This window comes from Lepidothrix coronata, unplaced genomic scaffold (genome assembly GCF_001604755.1).
Source record: "Lepidothrix coronata isolate B3197 unplaced genomic scaffold, Lepidothrix_coronata-1.0 Scaffold177, whole genome shotgun sequence".
Classification (NCBI taxonomy): Eukaryota; Metazoa; Chordata; class Aves; order Passeriformes; family Pipridae; genus Lepidothrix; species Lepidothrix coronata.
In genome coordinates, this window is record NW_016690357.1 from 344,366 (window position 1) to 368,425 (window position 24,060).

General features: G+C 38.2%; 1 protein-coding gene across 1 annotated transcript; it reads right to left on the reverse strand.

Annotated features, from left to right (window-relative positions):
* Window positions 1–12,475: 12,475 nt before the first annotated feature.
* NDUFA4 (NDUFA4, mitochondrial complex associated) lies at window positions 12,476–16,343 on the reverse strand. The gene is made up of 4 exons (XM_017830367.1): window positions 16,177–16,343; window positions 15,490–15,578; window positions 15,076–15,136; window positions 12,476–12,693 (listed from the first exon to the last, which is right to left on the reverse strand). The coding sequence occupies exons 1-4, from the start codon at window positions 16,216–16,218 to the stop codon at window positions 12,637–12,639; spliced, it is 249 nt and encodes an 82-aa protein (XP_017685856.1). The 5' UTR covers window positions 16,219–16,343; the 3' UTR covers window positions 12,476–12,636.
* Window positions 16,344–24,060: the final 7,717 nt, after the last annotated feature.

Genomic DNA, 24,060 nt, shown 5'->3' on the forward strand with positions numbered 1-24,060 from the left:
AGAGAAACCTTTGCATAGATGCCCATGTTTTATTCCAAACTCTTCAGCATTTCCAGCGAAACGGCCATTTCGAGAGTTGGTAGATTCATAAAGAAATTAAATGAGCCGTTCTTACTGAAATTTGATTATGATTCACAGAATCTGAAACACAGGAAGGGGGTCATGTCTGGATGATTCTAACTTTGCATCAGGACTAACCTACTGGTTATGGGTCTTATGACACGTGTGTACAGGGCACGATGCATATGACACACAGCAGTGTAGGGTTTGTGCTGAGCATAGCATTCCTCCAAAAGGTTTCTTCACAGTCCCAGTTTCTTAATAGAATCTCTTTATATTCCTCTGCTGTTCTAGAAACCTTTTTTCAACATCTATGCTATCTGCTGGATTTTGGTCGTCTGGCAATTCTGAAACTGCTTAAAATCAAGTACAAAACTTGTTTCTTCCCTTTTTTTCTCTTCCCTTCACTATACTTGTCTCTATATACAATCAATTTCATGTATCTTTCCTACTCTTTTTTATTCCTTGGGTGGCCGCAATGCTGAGTTTAGGGTTGAGGTAATTTTACAAAGGTTTATCAGTTCCAATGTTAAAAATAAATTGAACCAACTTGGTGTTTTCAGCTCTCAGAGTTCAAAAGTGAGAATTATAACCATCCATGCTGGGAATTAGAGATTTGGTGAACTCTAAGCTTTTCTTTAGGCAGAGGAAGCTGCACTCATGCTTGTCAAGGAGATTAACGAGAAATCTGATTGAGTCTGGAAGACTATTGCTGCAGTGGATTACAAGTTTGATCTTCTCTTTTTTCAGGGATAAACAACCTCAAGGGCTAGGACACTGGCACAGAAAAGAAGATAATATCACTGTCTGTGAAGAAAAACTGTGGCCATATGGCAGGCCCAATAAATGAAAGTAAATGAAAGTGAAGACATCCATTTGATAAAAGAATTGTTGTGTGCTATTTTACAAAATTGTCACTTTTACTTTTGTATTTGTAGATCAATGTGCACTCTTTCTCCAGCTCCTTCCTATCTTATTTATTCAGACTGTCATGGCTAGGCTTCGTGAATGAAGATCTGGGGATTCAGACTGTATGCTCTTTAGGAAAGGCCAAACTAGTATTAGGAGTATGCATTGGATCCTGGAGCTGTCATAGTGCAAATGTTTAAAATTGAGTCTTTGAATAGTCAGATTAGAATAAACACAGGGATAAAGATTTATAGCTGCTAGTGGAGTGTGGAATTTCTAAAACTGCATAGTACACTACATAAAAAGGAGGGAAATTACAGAGAACTTAGCAGCTGACAAAAGAGACATGTCCTCTTACTCTTTGATCTCAAGGACTGTAAGGGTATTCAGAGAACACTTACCAAATAAAAAATTCATACAAAAAATTGAGATTGTCAGAACCGAACATTTCCCTCTAGACTGCATGTGTTACTTATTCTTATGCAGGTCTTATCTGTGAATATAAGAACAAACAAAAACCCCACCGACCAAGCAACAAGAAAAAAATAATAATAAAAAAGCAGGATTTCAAAGTCCTCCTTTGTAGTATTTATTGTATTTAAAAGCTATTGCAAGACAGAACAGCACAAATATATATTATATATACTATATATATATGTATACACTTATTAGTAAAAATAGGGCTATCCTAGAATAACACTCAGAAAGTATACCACAGTAACACCCAAGAGCATTAATTTCAGTGATAGCACATTTGCACAAAATTCATCTTTCTCACTTCTCAATGAATGCTTTCCGTGTAAGATCAAGAAAGGATTCTGATGGTTTTAACTCTGTCCTAAAGCAAAATGATCACTGAATCAGATAAACTACTAATCTGTTTAAAGCTTGTTACTCCTATTTTGCCAAGGCTGAGATGCTTTGCAGCAAAAAGCAGCCAGCATACTTCCTGCCAAGAACCAGACATCTCATGCATGTTTCATAAATATGTTTCTCCACTGAAAACACAAGGATTAAGCAAACACTAGTTCAGTTTGTAAAAGCTTCCATTAATGATTTTTAAATAACTCCAAAAGAAATCTTGGCTCTATTTAAAGCAACCGTAAATTTTACCTCTGATTATATGAGAATAACAATAAATCACACCAGTGTACTGAGTATGATGATGCCTATTTTTGCTACACTTGTTAAACTCCTAAATATCTAAAAAGATGACTTTAAAATATTAAGTAAAATCTCCTTAAGATTTGGATAGGTAGATAAAGCCAAGATTATACCTGCATTGAATATTCATAGAAAATATTCACTGAAAGAAACTAAGATTTCATAATAAAACTCTGCCATTTATAACATAACATCACTATACACCAAAATTTTTTGTGAAATAGGTCTGTTCTCATGGAAGATTAAAAATATTTCAACAGAGTAGCATGCTATATTAAAAAGAGTGTTGATAAAGAGTCCTTCTTTACTTTGAAAGTCATAAACTTTATGCAAGCATGGAGAAATAAATATAAACATCATCAAGATTTCCTTTTCAAGTATGCTGGGATACCAACATGGAATATTAAAACACATTAAGAAATAGGCTTCTTGCCTGATACGCATTATCAGTGTAATCACTACCATAGCACCTCACACACCTGGGAACTCAGTTGAGGAAAGATAAAGAGAAATTTTCCTTTCCAGGCAGTAAAAAGGCAAGAGAGCTGCTCACAAACAGCCACTGGGTGACCACAGTAGCCTCCGCTGCTCTAATGATGCACAGATGTAGATGCAGCTGGAAGGGCTTGGAGGGCTGGCACAGTGCACTGCTCGATGGAACATTTCCAGCCCCAGCAACACAGAGCTCAGCCCTAGAAATCCTGCCTGCTGCTTCCCACAACATCAGTGCCTCTTTTTTAAGAACTCATGTCCCCATAAGATTCAGCTGCAAAAGGACACACCATGAGAAGAACATATGCCATTTAAATGCCACAGGAGATGAGCACTCTACAGTGGCTGCATGCGTGCCACCATATTAATGCAGAACATATCACCTGAAGTGCCAATATTAAAAAATATTTCACGTCTGTATACTATATCTATATATCAGGCATGAATTATGTGTGCACACATGTGCACACTTTAGTAGAAAGTATTTTATACTCACAGCCTTACAAACATCACTCATTTATAATGCACATTCTTTGTCCTGTTTGCATTTTGTAGTGTGCAAACACAAAAATTTAAAAAATTCCCATTGTTCCTTTTTTCATGAAACAGTCTAAATCCTTCAGCCTTGCCCTTTAAAACCATTAAATATGTTCGAGACCACACAAATTCACAAGGCAGAGTGAATAATTGAGGCACAGCAATAATTGAGATAGCTCTTAACAAGCTGGCCTGGAGACCTGAAGCCATGGCCTTATGGCAGCGTTAGGCACCTCTGCTAGTCTGAGCAGATGTCATGTGCTATGGTTGTGCGACTAGATTGCCACCAGTGTGAAAAAACAGGCTTGTTTCCCCAAAGTCATAGTGCTGCAGAGCACAGCATTTTGCGGAACAAGTTTCCTTAAGGCTTAGGGTGTACTTGGAAGCGAGCCATATGGTCCCTCAACTGACAGCATTGGCCAGAACATCCAAGTACACCTCTCACCAGAAATCAGAAGGTAATTTTTCTTCTCTGTTGGAAGTTGCATGTGTTAAGTAGTCCTAAGAAAATTAATACAGTCAAAATTCCTTAAAAAAAGCAAAGGCCATTTGGCTTAGGAAACAGAGATAAAATGCAAAATAGTATGCATACTACAGAATTAATGTCAATGAGTCAAAAAATTATGTGAAAACTGACCTTGCTAATGTTAAATGTATTTGTGTGCATATGCAAAATAGTAAATACATGAAGTAGCTCTAAGAGTCATCTCTGACACTTTGGATTTGTAAAGCAGCTTTTGTGAACCATATCTACCCATCATAGTTTAACCCCAGATAGCAATCAAGCCCCACACATCTTCTCTCTTACTTTCCCTCAGTGGGATGGGGGAGAGAATCAAAACAGTAAAAGTGAGAAAACTCATGGTTTGAGATACAGACAGTTTAATAGGTAAAACAAAAACTGCAAACAAGGAATTCATTCACTGCTTCCCATGGCAGGCATCAACCATCCCCAGGAAAGCAGGGATCCATCATGCATAACCACTACTTGGGAAGACAAACACCATCACTAAATGTCCTCCCCTTCCTGCTTCTTACCCCAGCTTTACATGCTGGGCATAATGCCATTTGGTGTGGAATATCCCTTTGCTCAGTTGGGGTCAGCTGTACAGGCTGTGTCCCCTCCCAGCTCCTTGGGCACCCCCAGCTCACTGGTGGCATGAGGAGCAGAAAAGGCCTTGGCTCTGTGTAAGTGCTGCTCAGCCATAGACAAAACATCCCTTTGTTATTGACATTGTTTGCAGCACAGATCCAAAACACAGCCCCATACTATCTACTATGAAGAAAATTAACTGTATCCCTGCCAAACCCAGCACACTACCCTACTGAAAATCCAGTCCTACAGGGAAATATTGATCTCATTCAAAGCAATCACAAACCTCCATTTGGCTACAGTGACGTGAAAATATTACCCTGGATATTTCTTCCCTCCTCCCTGAACCTAAAATAGTCAATAGGCTTTTAATACAAAGCCTTCTGTAGCTGAAAGGGAACTCTTAATTTCAACAAGGCACCACTGCTTGTACAATAATAAAAAATATGGTTTGAAGCAAGTAGCTTTGCATGTTTCACTTTTGGATCTACAAAGATCTTTCTCGGTATTAACAGTCTTTCAGTAGAAAACAAAAAATTATGATATAGGGTACAAATATCTTTGTGTCCTTTACAGTTGCACTGTTAATATATATTTTTTATTATATTCTTTGTTTATGTGACACTAAGTTTATTTGGTTTTATGGTACCAAATCACATATGCATACAATCTTGAAAGAGTTAATAATATTCTAGCTATTTACAGTGATATTGTGTTGTCCAGGATATGATATACCTTCCTTTTCAGAGAGAACAGGCTTCCATCACCGATCCTCAGTTTGATGGTAGACATTTTGGTACCAAGGGAAGTTTCTGTTGCAAATTCTAGGAAGTTTTACTCAGATAACTTTCCTGCTTACTCAGAAGGCTGGTAAGATGTTTATGGGAAAAGACTCTATTTCTTTTTAACTCAATAGCAGCCAGTGATTCTAGCATATCAGGAAATGGCACAGCCTAAGAGAAGGAAAGCTCCTGACAAGAAGAAGATATATGAGTGAAGAGCATTTCTCAGGTTAGTAAGCAGAAATCTTGGCTATCTAGCTGAGGAAAGGATGAGAGAATATAGACTGAAGACAAGAAAAATGGAGACTTGAAGCAACATATCTATACACATTTATATACTGCTGCTGTCACTGAAGTTTTTCATTTTCAATAAATGCAACATATAAACAAACAAAAAATCCATCCAATTTTCTGTGTCAGAATTCATGCACGAAAACATTTCCCTATGACACTAATTTGCAATGGAAGAATTCATTACACTTCCACTGCACATTTTACATTCTCAGCTTTCCTATGCCTGAGTGAGTAGACTGCTCGTTTCTGTCTCTCCATTCTCCTTCCTTTGGATGTAAAAATTTCTCTTTCTGGGGTCTCAAAAAGCCCATTCTTCTTTCACATAAAAGCTCTCTATAACGACTAAGAAACACAGTAAATAGAATTCCAAGTAGAATTTCAGATACACTACTGGACTGTTTATTTTGCATTTGATGTGCGTACAGGTAGATAATGGAATATTAAGCTTCATCCAGAAGAGCTCCACTGTTTCTAAAGCATACTGTTTAAATTCCATGAGCCAGTAAATGCAGCTACATGACTCATTCGACTACTGGGGCAAGAACCTAGACTGCAAGATTAGGAGGTCTATTGCTGAGTACAATAAAAAACACCTACCTGCCTGACCACTGCATAGTGTGCTCTGTGGTGGAAATAGTTATTTGGCAAGTTACTCTAAATTTGAGGATCTCATATTAATTTTGCCCATGGTTCTCTATTCATTATCAGCTCAAGCATAGGTTAATAAATTGTAGAATTTGTAAAAACTCAACTAATCTTTACTCTGGTTACCAGGCCAGCTGTGAAAGATTTGCTTTGATATGGGAAACAGGCAAGGTTTGAGTTTTCAGCAAGGTTTGAGTCATCTTTTTTATCTTCACCGTGTAAACACTGCATGGTCAGTCTAGAGCCCTTTTAAGCACTCAGCTGTTGTAGTCTGGGCCATTAGTCAGCTCCTGACCCTATTCTCCCTCTGCCAGGGATTGACAAAAGCAAACAATTGCCAGGGCCCTGGATAAAATGCAGGTTGGGTTCTTCACAACTCATCCATGAAAAAGAGTTCTTCCATATTTAGATTTTGCACCATCTGCATAAAACCGCTCCTGGAAATTTTGTCTCTCTTTATTTTGGGAAGAGTCATATCCAAACATTTACTTTGCTACATTTCATTAGAGAAAAAGTGATGAGGTCCCTTCTCTGATGCTGAGTAACAATTTGCTGAACATCTCTTTCTGGTGATGCAGGTGTTCAATTTTCATACATAAAAATAAAATTAGATTTAAGATGGAAGAACCTTTGAAACCCTTTTTCTGTTTGAAGGTTTAAGACAAGTTTTCTTCAGGAATAATAACGTAGGGTGAGATATAAAACACTATGACCTTAAACTAATATAAACAGTTAATGAAATCATTAAAAGAAAGCATACAAAATTAAAATACATACAGTTCAGACACAATTCGCATATACATTTTACGTTGTTTGAATGTTTTAGAAATTGTGTTATTATGAGGCTATGCAGAAAGAAAGAATGCTATTTTCAAAATTAACCATACACTTGTCTTTTTTATTTCACACTATGGCACTAACACAAACTTGTCATTAGCAATCTAAATTCAGAAGAGGATGCACCAGACCTTCTGTAGTTATTCTGCTACTGTTTTTTTATTTTGTGCAATAATTTAAACCCATTGGAATATCATGCTTTTGTTTTTACTCTCAGCCTAATTTTCACTGCATTATAATAGGCCAAGCAGTCATGGTAGGTGTAATGAACAACTTTTGCATTGCCAAATACATGTAGAAATTGAAGGACATAAAGAAGGAAAGCTCCTGCACTAAACCCACAAACTTACTGTAATTGATATACAAACTGATGCCTCTCCATCTGCCTAATCCATCACATGTCTATTGCTCCTTTTTTTTTCTGGAATAATTCCTGATCTTACCTGAGCTCTTACAAAGGGGAAGGAGAGAGGTGATTTGCACGTGCAAAAACCCTACTTCAATGATCCCTACTTCAGTGTCCTTTCAAACACATTGTCTTTATTGCAGGGCTGACCTTTCCTCCCCTAAGTTTCCAAAAGCTAAGAAGTTAGGTTTGTTTGACAGAACACGAAGATAAAAACATCTGAAGCAAATTATCCCCTTAACACTCTATCAGAATTCTATAGACAATCCTGAGGTGTAAGTGGTACTAGTGTAGGAAGTTTGAAACTGGGATGAAATTCCATTTTCTTCCTGTTGATGAGTTCAGCTACCTTCTTGCTCATAGTCCAGGAAAAAAAAAAAAAGCTATCAGTACTGGGGAAATCTTATTAGATTCAATCCTATTTTTAAATAGCTAGGATCAAAATCTTCATTCAGACACACTGGTGCCACTCCATTAAATTCCAGCAGTGGCACCACTGGTAGAGAAAGAATGGCACTCAGATTTTTCACCATTAAGTAATCTGTTTTCATTACCTTCTCAGCAGTTTGTTTCATTTGCCTGCAGTAGGGAAACTAAAATTAGAAAACATTTCATGTTCATAGTTAGTTTGCTTCCAATGCGAAAAAAACAAGTCTATAAATTTGTCTATTGGGTTATGGCTTGTGCAGTTCTCTTGTAAAGTTGTCTTTACATTAAAGTGATGAACTGTAAATGGCGTAGTGTATTATTTTGTCCAAAGTAATTCAAATTAATGACCCTAGAAATATTATTTTAGGTGTCTGTTATAAAGCATTGATAATACCCATGAATATTAGCAGCAGAATTCCTATTCTTCTTTGTAATGTATGCATTGCCATGTGTCAACAAACTGTTTTCTGATCATCTTCAGAACTTGCTGTCTCTTGCAGGAGTTCCACTTGCCAGTCTTGCGTCAGTTCTAGTAGTAAATGGATGTCAGGCAGCTGATAGCAAACTATCAACAGTTTGAACGCATTTTTCTTGCTTTGACTTGCATACTTAAGTTCACATTTCACATGACCTAAAGTATTACTGATTTTGACTGAAAATAAAAAAAAAAAAACAAACCCAAGAGCAACTGTGGTGATCTCTTAGGCTCTTCACCTTTTAACTGTGAGAATAATGTTCACTTAGAAAGTCTAAAAATTACTTTATAGTTTCATTTACATGAAACTTTTAAAAAGGAGAAAAAGAAAAAATGTGGAATACTTTTCTGGCTCAGATAAATGTTATTCTGGATGCTAAATATAGATTTGCTTCTCAAGAATAAAAGAGTTGTGCATTTTCTAGCATTGTACTGGCTCTTGTTCTTATTAAGAAAGTGTTAAGCCCTACCAACCATAGATAATAACATTTTGAAATTATTGAAAAAACCCCCACCAACTTTTATATGGCATATGAATTAGCACACATTTGGGAAATATGCCATCATAACAGTGTCCAGAAACACTCTCAAGAAGCTTAAAGATCAGAGGAGGAGATGAAATGATTTGAGCTTCACAGGAACTTCTCACGACTAAATGATATCAAGACTATGTCTAAGGAAAAGTGGATGGATCATGAAATCCCAATGGCATGAAGTCAACCAACTTCTGGATTTCAAAACAGAGGACTGAAGAGTAAGCTTTCTAGGAAGTAACATAAAAAAACCTAGTGTGGCAATGTTGCAAGTGAACACCAGTTTTCCAGAGTTCTCACAGACCTGTTGTGCTTCAGTTTGTCCTGGAAAAATGGTTCTCTAGCTCATCCAGTTGCTTCCATAGTAAGGCTGGTCAACAAGTAGAAACAATACCTTTGTCTGTACTCGCACATCTCTAATTTTTTCAATAACTCATTCGAAATACGTTTTTTAAATTCCTGTAATAACTTTTCAACCTCTCTTTCTGACAAAGTATTAGAGACCAATCAGCATTAAACACACATTTGCTCAGTTTTAAAGGTCATTCAGTAGTCACACACCAAGCTATCTTTAAAGGTAAAGCAGAGCTTGAAAACACATCTGAAATGTATGCCTCAGATGACATTTGGGTATAAATCCTAGACAAAATTTAAATTATTCTTTTAATATCAGGCACACCTGTCTAATTTCTTAGAGGCCGCTAGATTTTTTATGCCCACAAGGAGCTTTCCTTACTGCTGGCAAATAAATCCTACAACATGTTGCATGGAGTATGTGTTCATGTGCAAGAACTATGGAAACCTGTAAGTCTTTCTGTCCTAGATGGGCAGAATTAATTCCAGATTTAGTCATCCTGCTGCATATCAGGACCACTGACAAGGAGGCACAGAATAACTCTGTTAATAGAAATATGGCAGTGGCAGGCAAAATGCTGTACTGTAAAAAACAAGAAAGGAATCTTCTGTATGTGGCTCATGAACAGGACACGCAGGCCAGGCCCACACTGATCATTCAAAAAAAAAAAAACTTCCACAAACTGAAATTTAGCAGCTGTATCCATCTCAGTGAAAACTAAGACAGCAGAATATCAGTCTCTTTCAGATAACACAACATCTGCTCAAGCAAAATGACATGCCATGGTGTTAATGTAGGATTTCACTTTTCCTACTAATGATGGGATTTGGTTGTTTCGTAGAAGTTAATAGCCAAAGATAAACATAAGGAGCTGGAATCCAAAGAATTCAAACTGCACTTATTTCTTCATGCTGTCTTCAGGGAATACCATCTTTGACTTCCTGAAGAAAGAAGTAGATTATGTGTTTAAAGAAGCAGCTTTTAATATTTTAATGCAGATAGAATATGGCCAATCTGCAAAACTGTTTCTATTTCAACAACAGCACCCTACGAAAATGCAAAGACACGTACTGGATACTGGCAGACCACTACCAAGCAGTTATAAACTAGGGTCAAGCAGGCATTTGGTTTCGAATGGAATAAATTTTTCCTCTGTCCCTAAGGAAAACCCAGAGTGAAAAAAACTAAACAGGAATTTATGGTCTTGCAGGACTGCAATTTTAAGAACAAAAACCATATAAAAAGTAAGAAAACAACAAAACAAAAAAAGGGAACCAGGGAGTAACAAAGTGCATTTTTATGTTTAAAAAACCACAACACAACCCATAAAAAAAATAATGAGGAACTAATAACAGATCATAGAATTGAATTACTAGTTTACTATGATATATCAAATATTGTGGAACTTTTCTTTTAGGAATTTGAAGAACACACACTGTAGTGCTACCAGTGAAGTTGGTGGGCTTTTTCTTGATTTTTCTATGTCCTAAAGCTGAAGATTTAAGCCAGTGCTTAACTTCTGCCCACAGAGTAACTTTAGACAGACTTGCATTAAGTAGCACGGCCTAAAGCCTTACAGCTGCAGCATACAACATAGTATATGAAAATAGTTATTGGTTGAGCTGCTAACTCACACAAAATATGCAGCATTCTTCATTTGACACAATTTCCAAAAAGAAACTATATTTTGAATATTTCAGTCATTAAATATTGAGAAAGAAAGAAAAAAACCTCTTAGTATGTTTTATTAGTTTCAAGTTTGGCAAGTAATGGTGACTATTGTCTGTTACTACTTAACATAGGACAAAAGTATATCCCTAAAAGGAAAAGGTGCAAGTGTCCCCTCAAGATAATGACTTTTAGAATTATTAAACCTTGAAGACTAAGTTTTGTATATTTTTTGCAGCAAGTATGCTGCAACAAGGATAGACAAGTAGCATTGAATGAATTGCCTTTTTGTTTTCTAGTCAATCCATAGAGCTTTAAATAGCTTAAATAATTGTTAAATATATTTGAAACATGCCAAGGGCAGAATATTTATTTTATCTTAGGTGCTTTTATTAAGAAAAACATGAGCCTACACCCTCTTCAGCCCTGTCCAAAAGGAACAACCTTGTCTCACCTAAGAATGAGCTTTACTTCCTGTATATTGACCAGAGACACAGTCTGCATTTGAAGACATAAAACCTAAAAGGACTGCCAACCAGAAAGTTATAAAACAAACTTCCCATTTTTACATTACATACTTTTAAAACTGAACAACTAAAAGGATTGCAACAGAATGTTCTACTTCCTAAAAATATTTTGATTCAGATAGCAACCAGTCTCCAAGGACGCCTACAGATTTTGCCCACCACTGTAAACATCTCACAACACTCATTTTCTTCTTCAGACTCCATCAGAGCCTCTCAAATAACCAAACGAAAACTGTGAATAAATCTGACATTTTGGTATATGCAAAGATAACCTGAACTGCTACCAAATAAACCCCATCAACTTACCTGCAAGATTTTTCCATACAAAATATGAAGTCTTCGCACAAGCTATTTTGCAATTACCACAGAACAGTTTTTCTTGCTCCTTGATTTCTTTGATTCTACCCTTATTATTTATAGCAGCTCCTATTGTTACCTACATTCTTAGAGTCTACTTGAAGTATTTCAAGATACCAACAGCTGTACTCTGCCATAGTCCAGAATTATATCCCTTATCCAAGGAAATGCCAGATGTTCATAGAAAAGCACAAAGAATGTACCATTAATTACAGACTTGCCAGGGTATTTTCTTTTAGTCTTCCTGTAGCAAGACTCAGCCAAGTACGAAGTAGAAGATTTTGCCCTTCCTAAAGGTACTTTAGTTCTTACATCAGTAGCCAATTATTTCTCGAAACCTGCACCCTGTTCTGCTGTGTGCATCCCTTCCTTAAAACTGTGATCCACAGGAAATCTTGAGTATGTGTTTATAATTTTATTTTTTATATATTGAAAGTTGTCTTCCTGTTTATTAAGAAACCTGCTTGACTTCAGAAAACAAACAAAAGAAAAGAAATAAAAGCTTTTGGAGAGAGCTTGGCCTTTTTTTTTTTCCTTCTTTCCAGCAATATATGGCAAAATCTGTTGCCTCCCTGCTGGATAATGACTTCTTGGCATTGACTTCTCTGCTACCAAAATTTCTTAAAGTGGCAAGTAGATAAATTCAGGTGCAATTAAAACCAAATATATATATACATATATTTATACACACACATATATAAATATGTACTTTCAAGTTCTTCTAGTTTGGTATAACAGCACGAATATGCAATTATTTCTCTGAAGTCAACAGACTAAATATAAAGCCCATCCAAACAACTCTGCTTTCTTTTTGAGGAAATGAATTCACTTTCGTTTACTATCTGACACACCATACAGCAAAAACTGTTAACAGGAGGATATTGTCATTTTGTAAAATGAAAGAGCAGACACTTCAAGTTTCAAACATTTATTAAGCCTCAACAAAACAGTTTTAAACATGACCTAGTGCTGCGTGAGGCAAGTTTGATTATTTCCTGGATGATTAAGCATGACAACTGTGCGGACGGCTTCCGGAAGACCTTTCTGTGCAGCTTATGGACATGAGTGTGTTTTCAGAAGTCAGGGCGGTCCTTTTTCAGTTTACTGTAGTCTACATTAACCGAATAGAACTAGGAAATAGAAGGGGAAAAAAGTTAGTTAAGAAGCTTGACTACCCATTTTCCCTGGTATTTACTAAAAATATGCATCATTTGAACTCATGTCAGGAAACTGAAATCATATTTTGAGTCTGTGAACTGGACAATAATAAGTAAATAAATACAAACTTTTCATGTGCAGTAACTTTTAATTCTCCATTTGGTATTAGAAGTTCTTCATTTAAAATGAGGCAGTGCTCATGTCTTTAACTAGAGAAAACCCACAGTGTTTCTTCTTTAACCCCCAAGAATCTGAAGTCCATTCAGAGGAACTTCTTACAGTACTGCTGTATGTGAACACACAGTGCCACAAGGGAACATTTAGAGACAAGTTTGCAAAAGCCAAGTTTGGTTTAAGTAGCTGCATCTAGAACTGCAAAGGATGACAAGGAAGAATGAAAGTAAAGAACAGATCACATGCTCAGTTTATATTAATATAAGTGGATCTTATTACAAGCAATTCAAAATAACCAAAAATAGCACTGAGCACAATGAATTTACAGGCTAAAGGCAGATTTTGGCCTCCCCACATGACTTAATATCAAGCATGTGATGTTATAGTTTTCCTTAAAAAAAAAAGAAATCCTTAACTATTAGCTTGATTATTTTTAATTATGCACAATTTTAAATTTGTTTAACGTTTTTAAAGAAAACAAGACAACCTACAGCACATTCAAATTACAGCTTCCTGTGAAACTCCTACAGTAATGATTAGGTCTTCGACTCTTATTTGAGAAGGCTCAGGAAGTTAATATAACAAAGTGAAGTTTATAACAGAAAAACAATCTCATCAAAAGCTAAAACTTTTTATACCAGAAGATTTTACTAAACAGTCAACCTCAGTTTGGAGCATCTGTCTTTTTCACTTCCCACAGTGCAGATTTGGAAAAAAAAATCCCCAATGATACACACACCCAAATATGGCAAACCCCAAGGCTGTGTTTGCATGCTAAGGCAGAAGGGGAATGCTCCACAAGGCACGCACTCTTTAAAAGAATTTGTGCTACGCACTATGCTGAATTTGCCTAATTTAGATATTTAAGAAACTACGACATTCCAGAAGCAGCAACGAAAACAAAGTATTATGTTCTTCCTGGACTTTTAAGGGAACAACAATATATTTTATTATGAAGAACAGGGGTTTTTTTGCTTATTTCAATGACTGGAATAGTAAGACATGGTACCAAAGAGACACTAGCTTTGAAAACACATTAGGTTTGATTTTTAAGTAGCTTGAGAATAATCTTCAAATATTCTTAACAGCAATCTACTAAAACAGCACTTCTGTAAAACATGATTAAAACATGATTCATGTCCAGAGAACAGCACCGAAGCTGGTGAAGGGTCTAGAGAGTGAGCCATATGAGGAGTGGTTGAGGGAGCTGGGGCTGCTCAGTCTGAAGAAAAGGATGCTCAGGGGAGACCTTATCACTCTCTACAACTACCTGAAAGGAGGGTGTAGCAAGGTGGAGGTTGGGCTCTTCTCCCATGCAAAAAGCAACAGGACAGGAGGACATGGCCTCAAGCTGTGCCAGGGGAGGTTCAGGTTGTACATCAGGAACAATTTCTTCACTGGAAGAATTGTCAAGCATTGGAATGGGCTGTCCAGGGAGGTGGGGGAGTCACCATACCTGCATATGTTCAAGAAAAGACTGGACATGGCACTTTATTGCCATGGTCTGGTTGACAAGGTAGTGTTTGGTCAAAGGTTAGATTCAATGATCTTAAAAGGTCTTTTCCAACCTAAATGATTCTGTGATTCCATGATTTTTGTAGATTTTCTTTGCATGCTTCCTCATTAGTTCAATGAAATAACCGGAATATCAGTTAAAGAATATTTCTATTGCATCCAGTTACTTACAATTGTTTTGTTTTCAAACAGTCAACTGGAGAACTGAATTAGTGTTTCTGTTAAACACTGACACTTTCCTGCAGTGCTTCTCATGAGTAAAGGCCAACAGGTTAGACCTTAGAAAGCTTTAGGTCACAACTTCTGAAGTTTTGTCCCTCTCCCTGTAGTTTATTTCTTAGTATTATGAGTTAGTATATTCTTCCTCTCACATATAGCTCCTCTTTTTCTTACAGCGCTATATATATATATATATACATACATATATATACATATATATATATATATGACTGCTTTCATACAGACTCCATTATCAACCAACACTAGGAAAGTTTTAACCTCAAACTCAAACCTCTCTGCTGTGAGTTCTAGAGACAAAACAAATGTTGCACAGCAGAGGAAATACATCACTCATGCAGTTACTTTCCAATATAACCAAACATCCTAAACAAACAGGCTACACTTCTGACATTTTATTTCCTAAAAATCTGTATTTCTCATTTTACCTTGTATTGGTCACTGGGAGACATTTTGTTCCAAGGTTCTGGGTTATTTTTCTTGTCCCAGCTATTGAAAGAAATGCAAGATATGAAAGCATATTAAGAGAATCAGACTATCTTCAAAATACACACAAAAAAATTGCATGTGTACTGTGATTATTAGGCTACGGAGTCACACATCCAAACAAGTTTCCACAGAAAAAGGCATAGTCCTTCGTTAGCAGTTTCTAAATATCATACAGTATCTAAATATCAGTTAGTTAACTGATCTCTAAATTAAAGGAGTCTTCACACAGTGTCACAGGTACTGGACCAAGACATTAAGGCCTCCAGGAACACAAAAATCAAGGCAGTGAAGTCTAACATATGCAGCAAGAGGACTGGGCACTGGGAATTACTGTTTAATTACTGTATACATACCTGACTTCAGGGTTGAACACTGCCAAGCGCATGAGATACAGGCCTGCGCCAATGCCACCAGATCCAATGATCACAAACAGAGGGATCAACTGGAACAACGACAAAAAAAAATTAAATATCATATCACAATGTATCAAAATAGTATTAACACACAGCATTACTGATTTCCACAATGGCAAACTAAAGAACAAGCTCACACACTGCAAGACATAACACATGGCCCTCTAAATCCCTGGCATAAGCTCCATGTGTGTGGTACATCCCCCAGATCACAGAGGAACCATCACCTGCTAAGGCATGAATGAAAAAAATACTGCTGCATGCAGAATAACCAAACCAAAAATACTGCAACAGCGAGGTTCTGAAAGACAAACATCCAACCCTCCACTGCCAAAACAGCCCCTACCGCTTGTTCTCCGATCATGCAGTAAAAACATGGGAGTGGGGGCGTTGAGGGCAGAGGGATGCACAGTGAGAACGGAGGAGCCACCCTGAGCCTAGCGGCAGAAGCAAGGCCGGACAGACCGGAGGCAAAAGGGACCTGGCCGTGTCTGCCCGCCCAGCGGCCCGGCATCCACAGGAATCCCAGCAGTGGGTGGGCGAGAAAGGGGAGGCCGGCGGGGCCAGGGGCACCGAGCGGCGAAAGGGGAGGGCGGGCGCAGGGCCGGGGCCTGGCCGGGCACTCACGGCCGGGTGCTTCTTGGCGTGGGTGACGATGACACGCAGCATGGTGGCGGTGGCAGCGGGCACCGCGAAGATCTCGCTCTCTGCAGGCTCCGCAGCTGCCTCCCCCTTCGGCCGCCGAGCCCCAATGTCACCGAGGCCCCCGCCGCAGCAGGTGCCGCCGCCGTAGCCCGGATGTAGCAGCTCCAGCGTTCGCCTGCTCGCCCTGCGCTGCTCTTCCCCGCCCGCCGCCCCGTCCCGCCCGCCGCCCGCGCCCGCTCCCGTCCCGCCGAGCGTCCCGGGCTGTGCGGCCTCGTGTTACCGCGGCCCCGGCCCGCCCGCACCTCCGGCAGCGCCGACGGGGAACAGGCAGCGACCTGGGCACCTCGGGGAGCTGGGCAGGCGGCAGCATCGCCCCTACCGCCCGCTGAGCGCGGGCAGCGCCTGCGCCAGGGCCGCCCTGGGCTGGCAGGGCGGGGGAGCCGCGGCCGCCGGGATCGTGGGGCTGCCTGCCCGCCCCTCGCAGGATCACAGGGTCGGTCACTTTGGAAGAGACCACAGTGGGTCACCTGGTCCTGCCTCCCTGCTCAAGCAGGGTCGTCCTAGAGCACGTGGCACAGAAGTGCATCCAGACGGTTTTGGAACATCTCCAACGAGACTCCACAGCCTTTCTGGGCAGTCTGTTCCAGTTTGCGGTCATCCACACAGTAAAGAAGTTCTTCCTCGGATTCATTTGGAACTTCTGTGTATCAGTTTCTGCCCCTTGCCTCGTGTCCTGTTGCTTGGCAGCACCGGGAAGAGCCTGGCTCCATCTTGATGCCCCACTTTAGATATTTATACACAATGAGAGGCCTCTCAGCGCGGCCCCAGCTTAATAGGTCTAACTGCCTCAGCCCATCCCTGTAAGAAAGATGCTCTAGTCCCTTAATCACCTTTGTTGCCCTCTGCTGGACCTGCTCCAGGAGCTCAATGTCTCTTACCGAGGAGCCCAGAATTGGACACAGTATTCCAGATGGGGCCTCACTACAGCTGAGTAGAGGTGAAGGATCACCTCCCTCGACCTGCTCCTCCTAATGCATGCCAGGATACCACTGGCCACCTTGGCCCCAAGGGCACTGCTGGCTCATGGACGGCTTGTTGTACACCAGGATCCCCTCTTGGCGCTGCCCTCAAACTGTGCGAGAGCCCACTGCGGCCTTCCCGGGAGGTGCCTGCCCTTCCCGCTGTGGCACCAGGACTGCTCGGGAGGTGTGTGGTGGCAGTGGGTGCACACATGCACTCCTGTGTCTGCCCCCGGCAGGGCTCACCTCGCTGGGAAGGGCTGTGTGCTCACCATCACCCGGGTTAAAAGTCGAAGGGGTGATTTAAAGATGAGACAAGACAGTTAGAGTTTCATTGTCCTGAAAAGGGCACAGAGAGTGAAATTCATCATAAAACTGCCAAGTTAATTATTCTGCCATAGTCAGGGTGACAAAAATTGGGCATGTACATGGCGTTGAGAGAGACCTTTGATTTTCAAAAGTGGTTTATAATGAAATGTTACATATAGGTGATACATATAGGTGATTCTCCCCCTCTACTCCACCTGGAATACTGCTTCTCGCTTAGGTCCTCAGCGCAGGGAAGACATGGATCTGCTGGAGCGAGCCCAGAGGAGTCCACAATGATGACCAGAGGGGCTGGAGCACCTCTCCTATGAGGAAAGGCTAAGAGAGCTGGCGTTGTTCAGCCTGGAGAAGAGAAGGCTCCTGGGACACCTTAGAGCACCTGTCAGTACATAAAGGGAACTAATAAGAAGGCTGGCAAGAGTCTATTTACAAGGGCATGTAGTGACAGGACAAGGTGGAATGTTTTCAAACTGAAAGAGAACAGGTTTAGATTAGATATTAGGAAGAAATTCTTTACTGTGAGGGTGTGAGGCACTGGAACATGTTGCCCAGAGAAGTTGTGGATGCCCCATACCTAGAAGTGTTCAAGGCCAGGTTGGATGGGGCTCTGAGCAACCTGGTCTAATGGAAGGTGTCCCTGCCCATGGCAGTGGCATTGGAACTAGATCACCTTTGAGGTCCCTTCCAACCCAATCCATTCTATGATTCTATAATATTTTTGCCAAGGTTGGGTTGGATTAAATTATTTTTCTTGGTATATAATTATAAATGAGCAACACGGCTATTTATTGTATTGTGTCCAAGTGCTGCCCTAGTTTTTTATCAATTACTGTGTATCTTATATAGAATTGGGAACCTAGTACTTATCTTTGGGTAATATCACCAGCCACTTTCATGTGTGATTTCTTTCACAAAAGGCAACTCAAAAGGTAAATTTGCCCCTAAGGCATTACAAAATGCATTATTAGGTAGAGGCAATATCAGCATGCTACTAACCCAAGACAGAAAGTGTTCCTTTCCTAGGTTAGAAGCAAAATAACTTTATATGTATGCTCATAGTTTCTGAGGCTGTATAATGAAGTAAAATTTTGAAGTATAAAATAACAAAATGGCAGGGAATAAATGTGTCGAAGCAAATGGTCTTCTATTTCACTTACTAGTTCCACAGAATGGCTTCTGCTTGTTTTCAAGAATTGTCTTAAATTGTCACAGTAAATTCTGAAAAAAAAAAAAAAATCATATTTTTTCAGTTTGCCAGAGCCAGTTTAACCTGAATAACAGCTAACTATAGACAAGACAAAAATTCTGGCAGTTGGCATTATTCAGTAACTTGAACAGATGCATTCGTCAAGTTTTTCGATTGCACCAGAAAAAAATTATAACAATGATTTCTTGGGAGTAAAGCAATCCTATTACCTGTTTCCTTCATTTATTCCAGAGCTGGTAAACAGAAAAGGAGCATAGCTAGCATGCTCTAGGAGTCTCTTAACTGTTCCAGTATTCATTTTGTGGTGGGGACAGTACTTTTGATGTTTTTTCAAAATGACAAGAGCAATTTACCTATGCTAAAAGTATGGAAAATGACAGTATCACTATCATTCTTTTATAAAAGAGAAATACCAGAAACCTCCAAGAGTAACTTGGAAGGTTACTCATCCTCCAGTATAGTAGTTGAACTTTTCACCATATAGTTGGATTGCAGGAATTACCAGTTGCCAAAGCAGCTGCAGGATAACCAGGGAGCGACCTAAGGGTAGATGGGTAGCCAGAAACCACATGTGGGTGCTCAGCAAAGCTCGCCTCAGATTGAAACAGTCTGCTTTCTTCTGCACAGCTGACATATGGCTAAGTGCAGAAATTCAGACACCTTGAGTGTCCTTTTTATACACTAGTGAGGCAAGATCAACAGGGATACATTATTTCCACTAGGCTATGTCTCGGGCACATATTTTTAGGAAAAACATTATGGTTTTTATATGCTTCTCAATATAATTTTTTTCCCAATGATTTATATTATTACTTGTCTTCTTGTGCTTTTGTGAATTTGCAAAATTTCTCATGCATTTTATAGGCTTTCATAAATTTTTATCATTGTGTACATCAGCTTTTATTGCCTGGCCCTGTATGGCTCAGCTGCTTCATTGTTCATATATGTGTTTTATTATTTATGGTACTTGAAATTTTGTGTACAGGAATGAATTTTGCAGATGAAAAAAATTAAAGAATGAAAACAATCCAAAATGAGATTTTTTCATTCTAAGTTTAGAAACTGAGAGTTAATATTCTTAAATATCACACAGTGCAAGCACTGCTAAAAATTCAATCTCTCAGTTGTTTCACTTGGTGAAATTCTGAGCATAAACTCAAGCCACTTCTTGGAATCTTGATGGTGGATCTGTGGTTCCTAGAAATACCTTCTTAGCTGCCATGTTTGTGTGCTTGTACTATGCCATAGTGATATAAATTATATGGGTTAATATAAGGTAATACTGTCACTATATTGGCCATACTTGAAGACTAACAATTTTCTATTACTCGTCAAGAATCTATCCATTCCCAAAAGACAGTGAACACTAGATAAAGTTAGAGAATTTTGCCACCTTTTTGTCTGTTTCTCAGCTACTCAAGCTGAAAGTAAACATGTTTATTTCCTCTTAAGGTTTGGTGTCTTTGCGTTCATGCCTGACAATTAAATTTATGATGCTTTAGTTAGACATGTCACTTCCTTTATTTTAAGTAAAGTTATTTTTGTGTAGGTTTCTGCTTTTAAATAAGTGAATCCATAAATCCTTCAGGTATTTCAGAATGATTTTGTGATGAACCAGTCCATTAAGAATAAGGAGATAGATTTCCAGTAGTGCTCGGCACTGCTGAAAATCCAAGTCCTCAGTTTATTCCAGTCCTTTATCATTTACTTTTTCCTCTTTTGTTCTGTACAGCCTCACCTCATGCCTTCTGTCTCTCACTTGTTCCTCTTTGATTGCTATTGTACCTTGTTCCTGTCCTTAGGCTCATTTGAGCATTTGATTTCAGAAACTTTTCTATTCCAGATGCTTTGTTTTATTATTTGGTGGCCTTCCTGTTTCTAAAATCTTTCTTCCCTAAACCTTACCTGTTATTATGAATTGATTCATAGAAATCTGCAGATTTCTTCTCTGTTCAACATCAGTTATGGTGTGCTTCATTTTTTTTATATTAAAAGCAATTGATTTTAGCCACAGATATGGTCATGTCTGATCTCCTGAAGAACAAGAATCTGAAGTCATAATAAAATCAGAGGTTATTTGAAGAATTGCACTCTTAAGGTTTGACAGAGTCAGTTCACGAAATAAAAGAAACAGAGACAAAATTGTAGTCAATTTGAAGTTACATATTTCACTTGGAGGAAAATAGGAAGGAGAGATGACTAGGTTTGGAGATGTTCCAGTTGGTCACTGATTAAGAAACTAAATTCATCATGAATTGCCCTACAGCATCAGGACATTTCTCTGTTAATCAGAACAATGTATAAACTGAGGATTTTCTGTACAACTTACCAGTTTTGGTAAAAAGGCAAGGACTTTTAAAAATAATTCTTATCAGAGAAAAGGAATTCTAGGAGAGCAAAATGTATTTAAAAACTTTGAAAAATATGTAAAAATGTAAGTTTGGCTTACATGCAACAAATACACAAAATATTTTGCTTCAGTGTTGTTTTGATCCCATTTGTATATCTGTTCCCTCAGTTGTAAGTCGTTCTATTCCTTTCTCTGCACTTAGCAGGGGGCAACAACAGAACAGGATATATGTATGCAGACCTCTGCCAAACCCATTTGGAGTGGTTTGCTTACATCTTCCTTAACATCTGACTTAAATTTGGGTTTAAGACTGTTAAATGGAGTGGCTGCATGTTCTATTCTGGCATCCCTGGTCTAAGGGCAGAAGGGAATGTAGGGACTGAGGTGGAAGCATAGGGGCAGTCACATTGCACTACAGCATCCTGTGATAAATCTTCCATTAAGTGTAAACATTGTAACTGTTCTGCAAAAAAAAAATCTTAAGAATTTCAGTATGTTACAGTTAGTTAAGTGAACTGTTATGCTTACAGGGGGAAAAAAAGGAAAGAAAAAATTAAGAATATAAACAAGATTTTTTTTTTTTAAACACCACCAAAAATATGTCTAGCATTTAAGAGAACTAGGGTGAAAGGAAAAAAAAAAACTACTGGAAATTTTAATACTAAGCACAAGGGCTATAAGAGAGAAGAAATTAATAATAAGTGGTACTGAAATGTATGGCACAGAAATATTCTACTTCTCTCCTTTATGTCTGTCAAAACTATGGGTTGGTAAAGGGTCCTGTCTCCATACATCCATTGAAAGAACACAATAATATTATACAGTTTAGGGGCATGTCATGCATCATAACCTGGTAACAACCATATAAGCAAAATTTCTGTTAAATAGGGGTGCTAGAGATCTGGAAAACAAAAAAAAATTGGCAAAAGTGGTTATATGTTCTATTACTAAAGGAAGAATTGTTTTATAGAATTTATAATCTGCTCAGCAAGCCAAAGAGTAATACTCTATTAGGACAGAAAAACTTTTTTTTAGTTCACTTGTACTTATGTATATAACTTATAATTATTCATTTATATTAAAAATACAAATTATGTCCTGGATTTTTACAGTGCTATTGGTAAACTTAAAGTTTTTAGCCCTAATGTACAGATCCTCAGTAATATTACACTTTTAATAAGTGTAGAGTTATATAGACTGCTGTAGCATTAAAGTAGTTATAATTACTGTAAAGCTAATAAATCCTTACTTTAAAATGAAGGCTTTTAATTTAAAATGAAAATAAATACATTCTTTACACAATGAGAGTGGCTATGTAAACATGTGCTATTTAGCAAAAGTGAAATTGCCAGTAATAAAATGAAAATTCACAGAAAAATTCCTTAATTTTTCTTTCCCAAACTTAAGCATCTTCTGGCAAAATATGGATATATTTTCAAGACTTTAAAATTTTGTCCTTGAACATAATTTTTATAAAATCCTAGTTCCTCAGCTGTCATAAATTTTAATTGGTGAAACTTTATAAAAAATCTAGAGGGAAGTTCTTTGTTCATCCATACAGAGTATGAAAAGAATCATTGGACAGGACATTTCTTAGCATAAAAATGCTCTTCCTCATTCTTTGCATAGAAAACCTATTAAAGTGTATATTGCAAAATGAACCAGGTGGCTGCATGGGTTGTTCATAATGGAATATTGAGGGATTGTATCTTCCAGTTGACAGATTCAAATTTGGCTCAGTAAATTTTCTCTAGGGATTTTTGGATCGGCATGAGACAGTGAGCAGCAGCTCAGGTAACAGATCCTGCAGAAGCAATCAGGTCACAAGCAAGAGTTTGCCTTACCCATTGAAAATAAAACATGAAAGACTTCAGTAGTTATGGAAGAGAATCAGAAATAGAGATGTGTAAGAGTATAAGACATTCCAAAATGGATGAAAGTATTCAGGTTTTAAATACCAACGTTTATAAAATGGATGTGGTGGTTTGTTTGTTTGTTTGTTTGTTTTTTAATGCAGTATCACTCCATGACTATTAGGAACAAAAACTAAGAATGACATGGCAGAAACATAACAGCTGAGAATCAAATCCTTAAAAGGAACTAAATTATGGTCCCTGCTTACTGTCTAGGTTCAAGAGAACAAATGAAGCAGCTGGCCTTTATATTTAAAATATATTTTATTTTCAATTATATAATCTGCCAAAGGTTAGGATGCAGAAATACAGCTTGTACCCCACACAGCTTGTACCCAACTGGGAGAGTTGAATCTGATCAGAAGTTGTTACTGGAATGATACCCTAAAAACTTTGATCATCCAGTGCCCTTTTATAAATAATTTCTTTCATGCAATTGCATCCATACATAATGGTATTTCCCCGTAAGCTGCTCTTGTGTTTTATTTGAAAAAACATACAACTCCATAATAAAATATAAGTTGAATGCCTCAATAGAAAGTCAATAGAAAGTCAATATCTTCACTAAAAATGTAAAAAAGGATGGGTACCTGAAATTGTTTTTAAGTAGATGCTGCTTCAACTACTCAGAAATAACTTACTGGAGACAAAATAAAGCTACTTCTGTTTCTAATGCCTATAATTGTCTCAAAGTATTTGATCTTTCATCCAAATACAGGAAGTTTTAATTTCTGGTATGGAATAAGGAGAAGCATGCTTGAAAAATCCTTCCAGGACCATTCTGTGACATTCTTTTACATATGCTGGGGAAGAAATAGATAGTCCTTACAAGTCCTCTGGTCTGATGTTCAAAAGTTGTTAGCTGATAGTAAATGTTTTGTTTGCATATAGTTTTACCAAAATTTATTCAAGTGTTTGGTTGTTTTTGTTTGTTTGTTTGTTTTGGTTTTGGTTTGGTTTGGTTTGTTTGTTTGGGGGTTTGTTTTGTTTTTTAATGCTTGGAATCTACACTGACTGAGACAAGTCACAGATTTTCAGGTCTGGCATGAC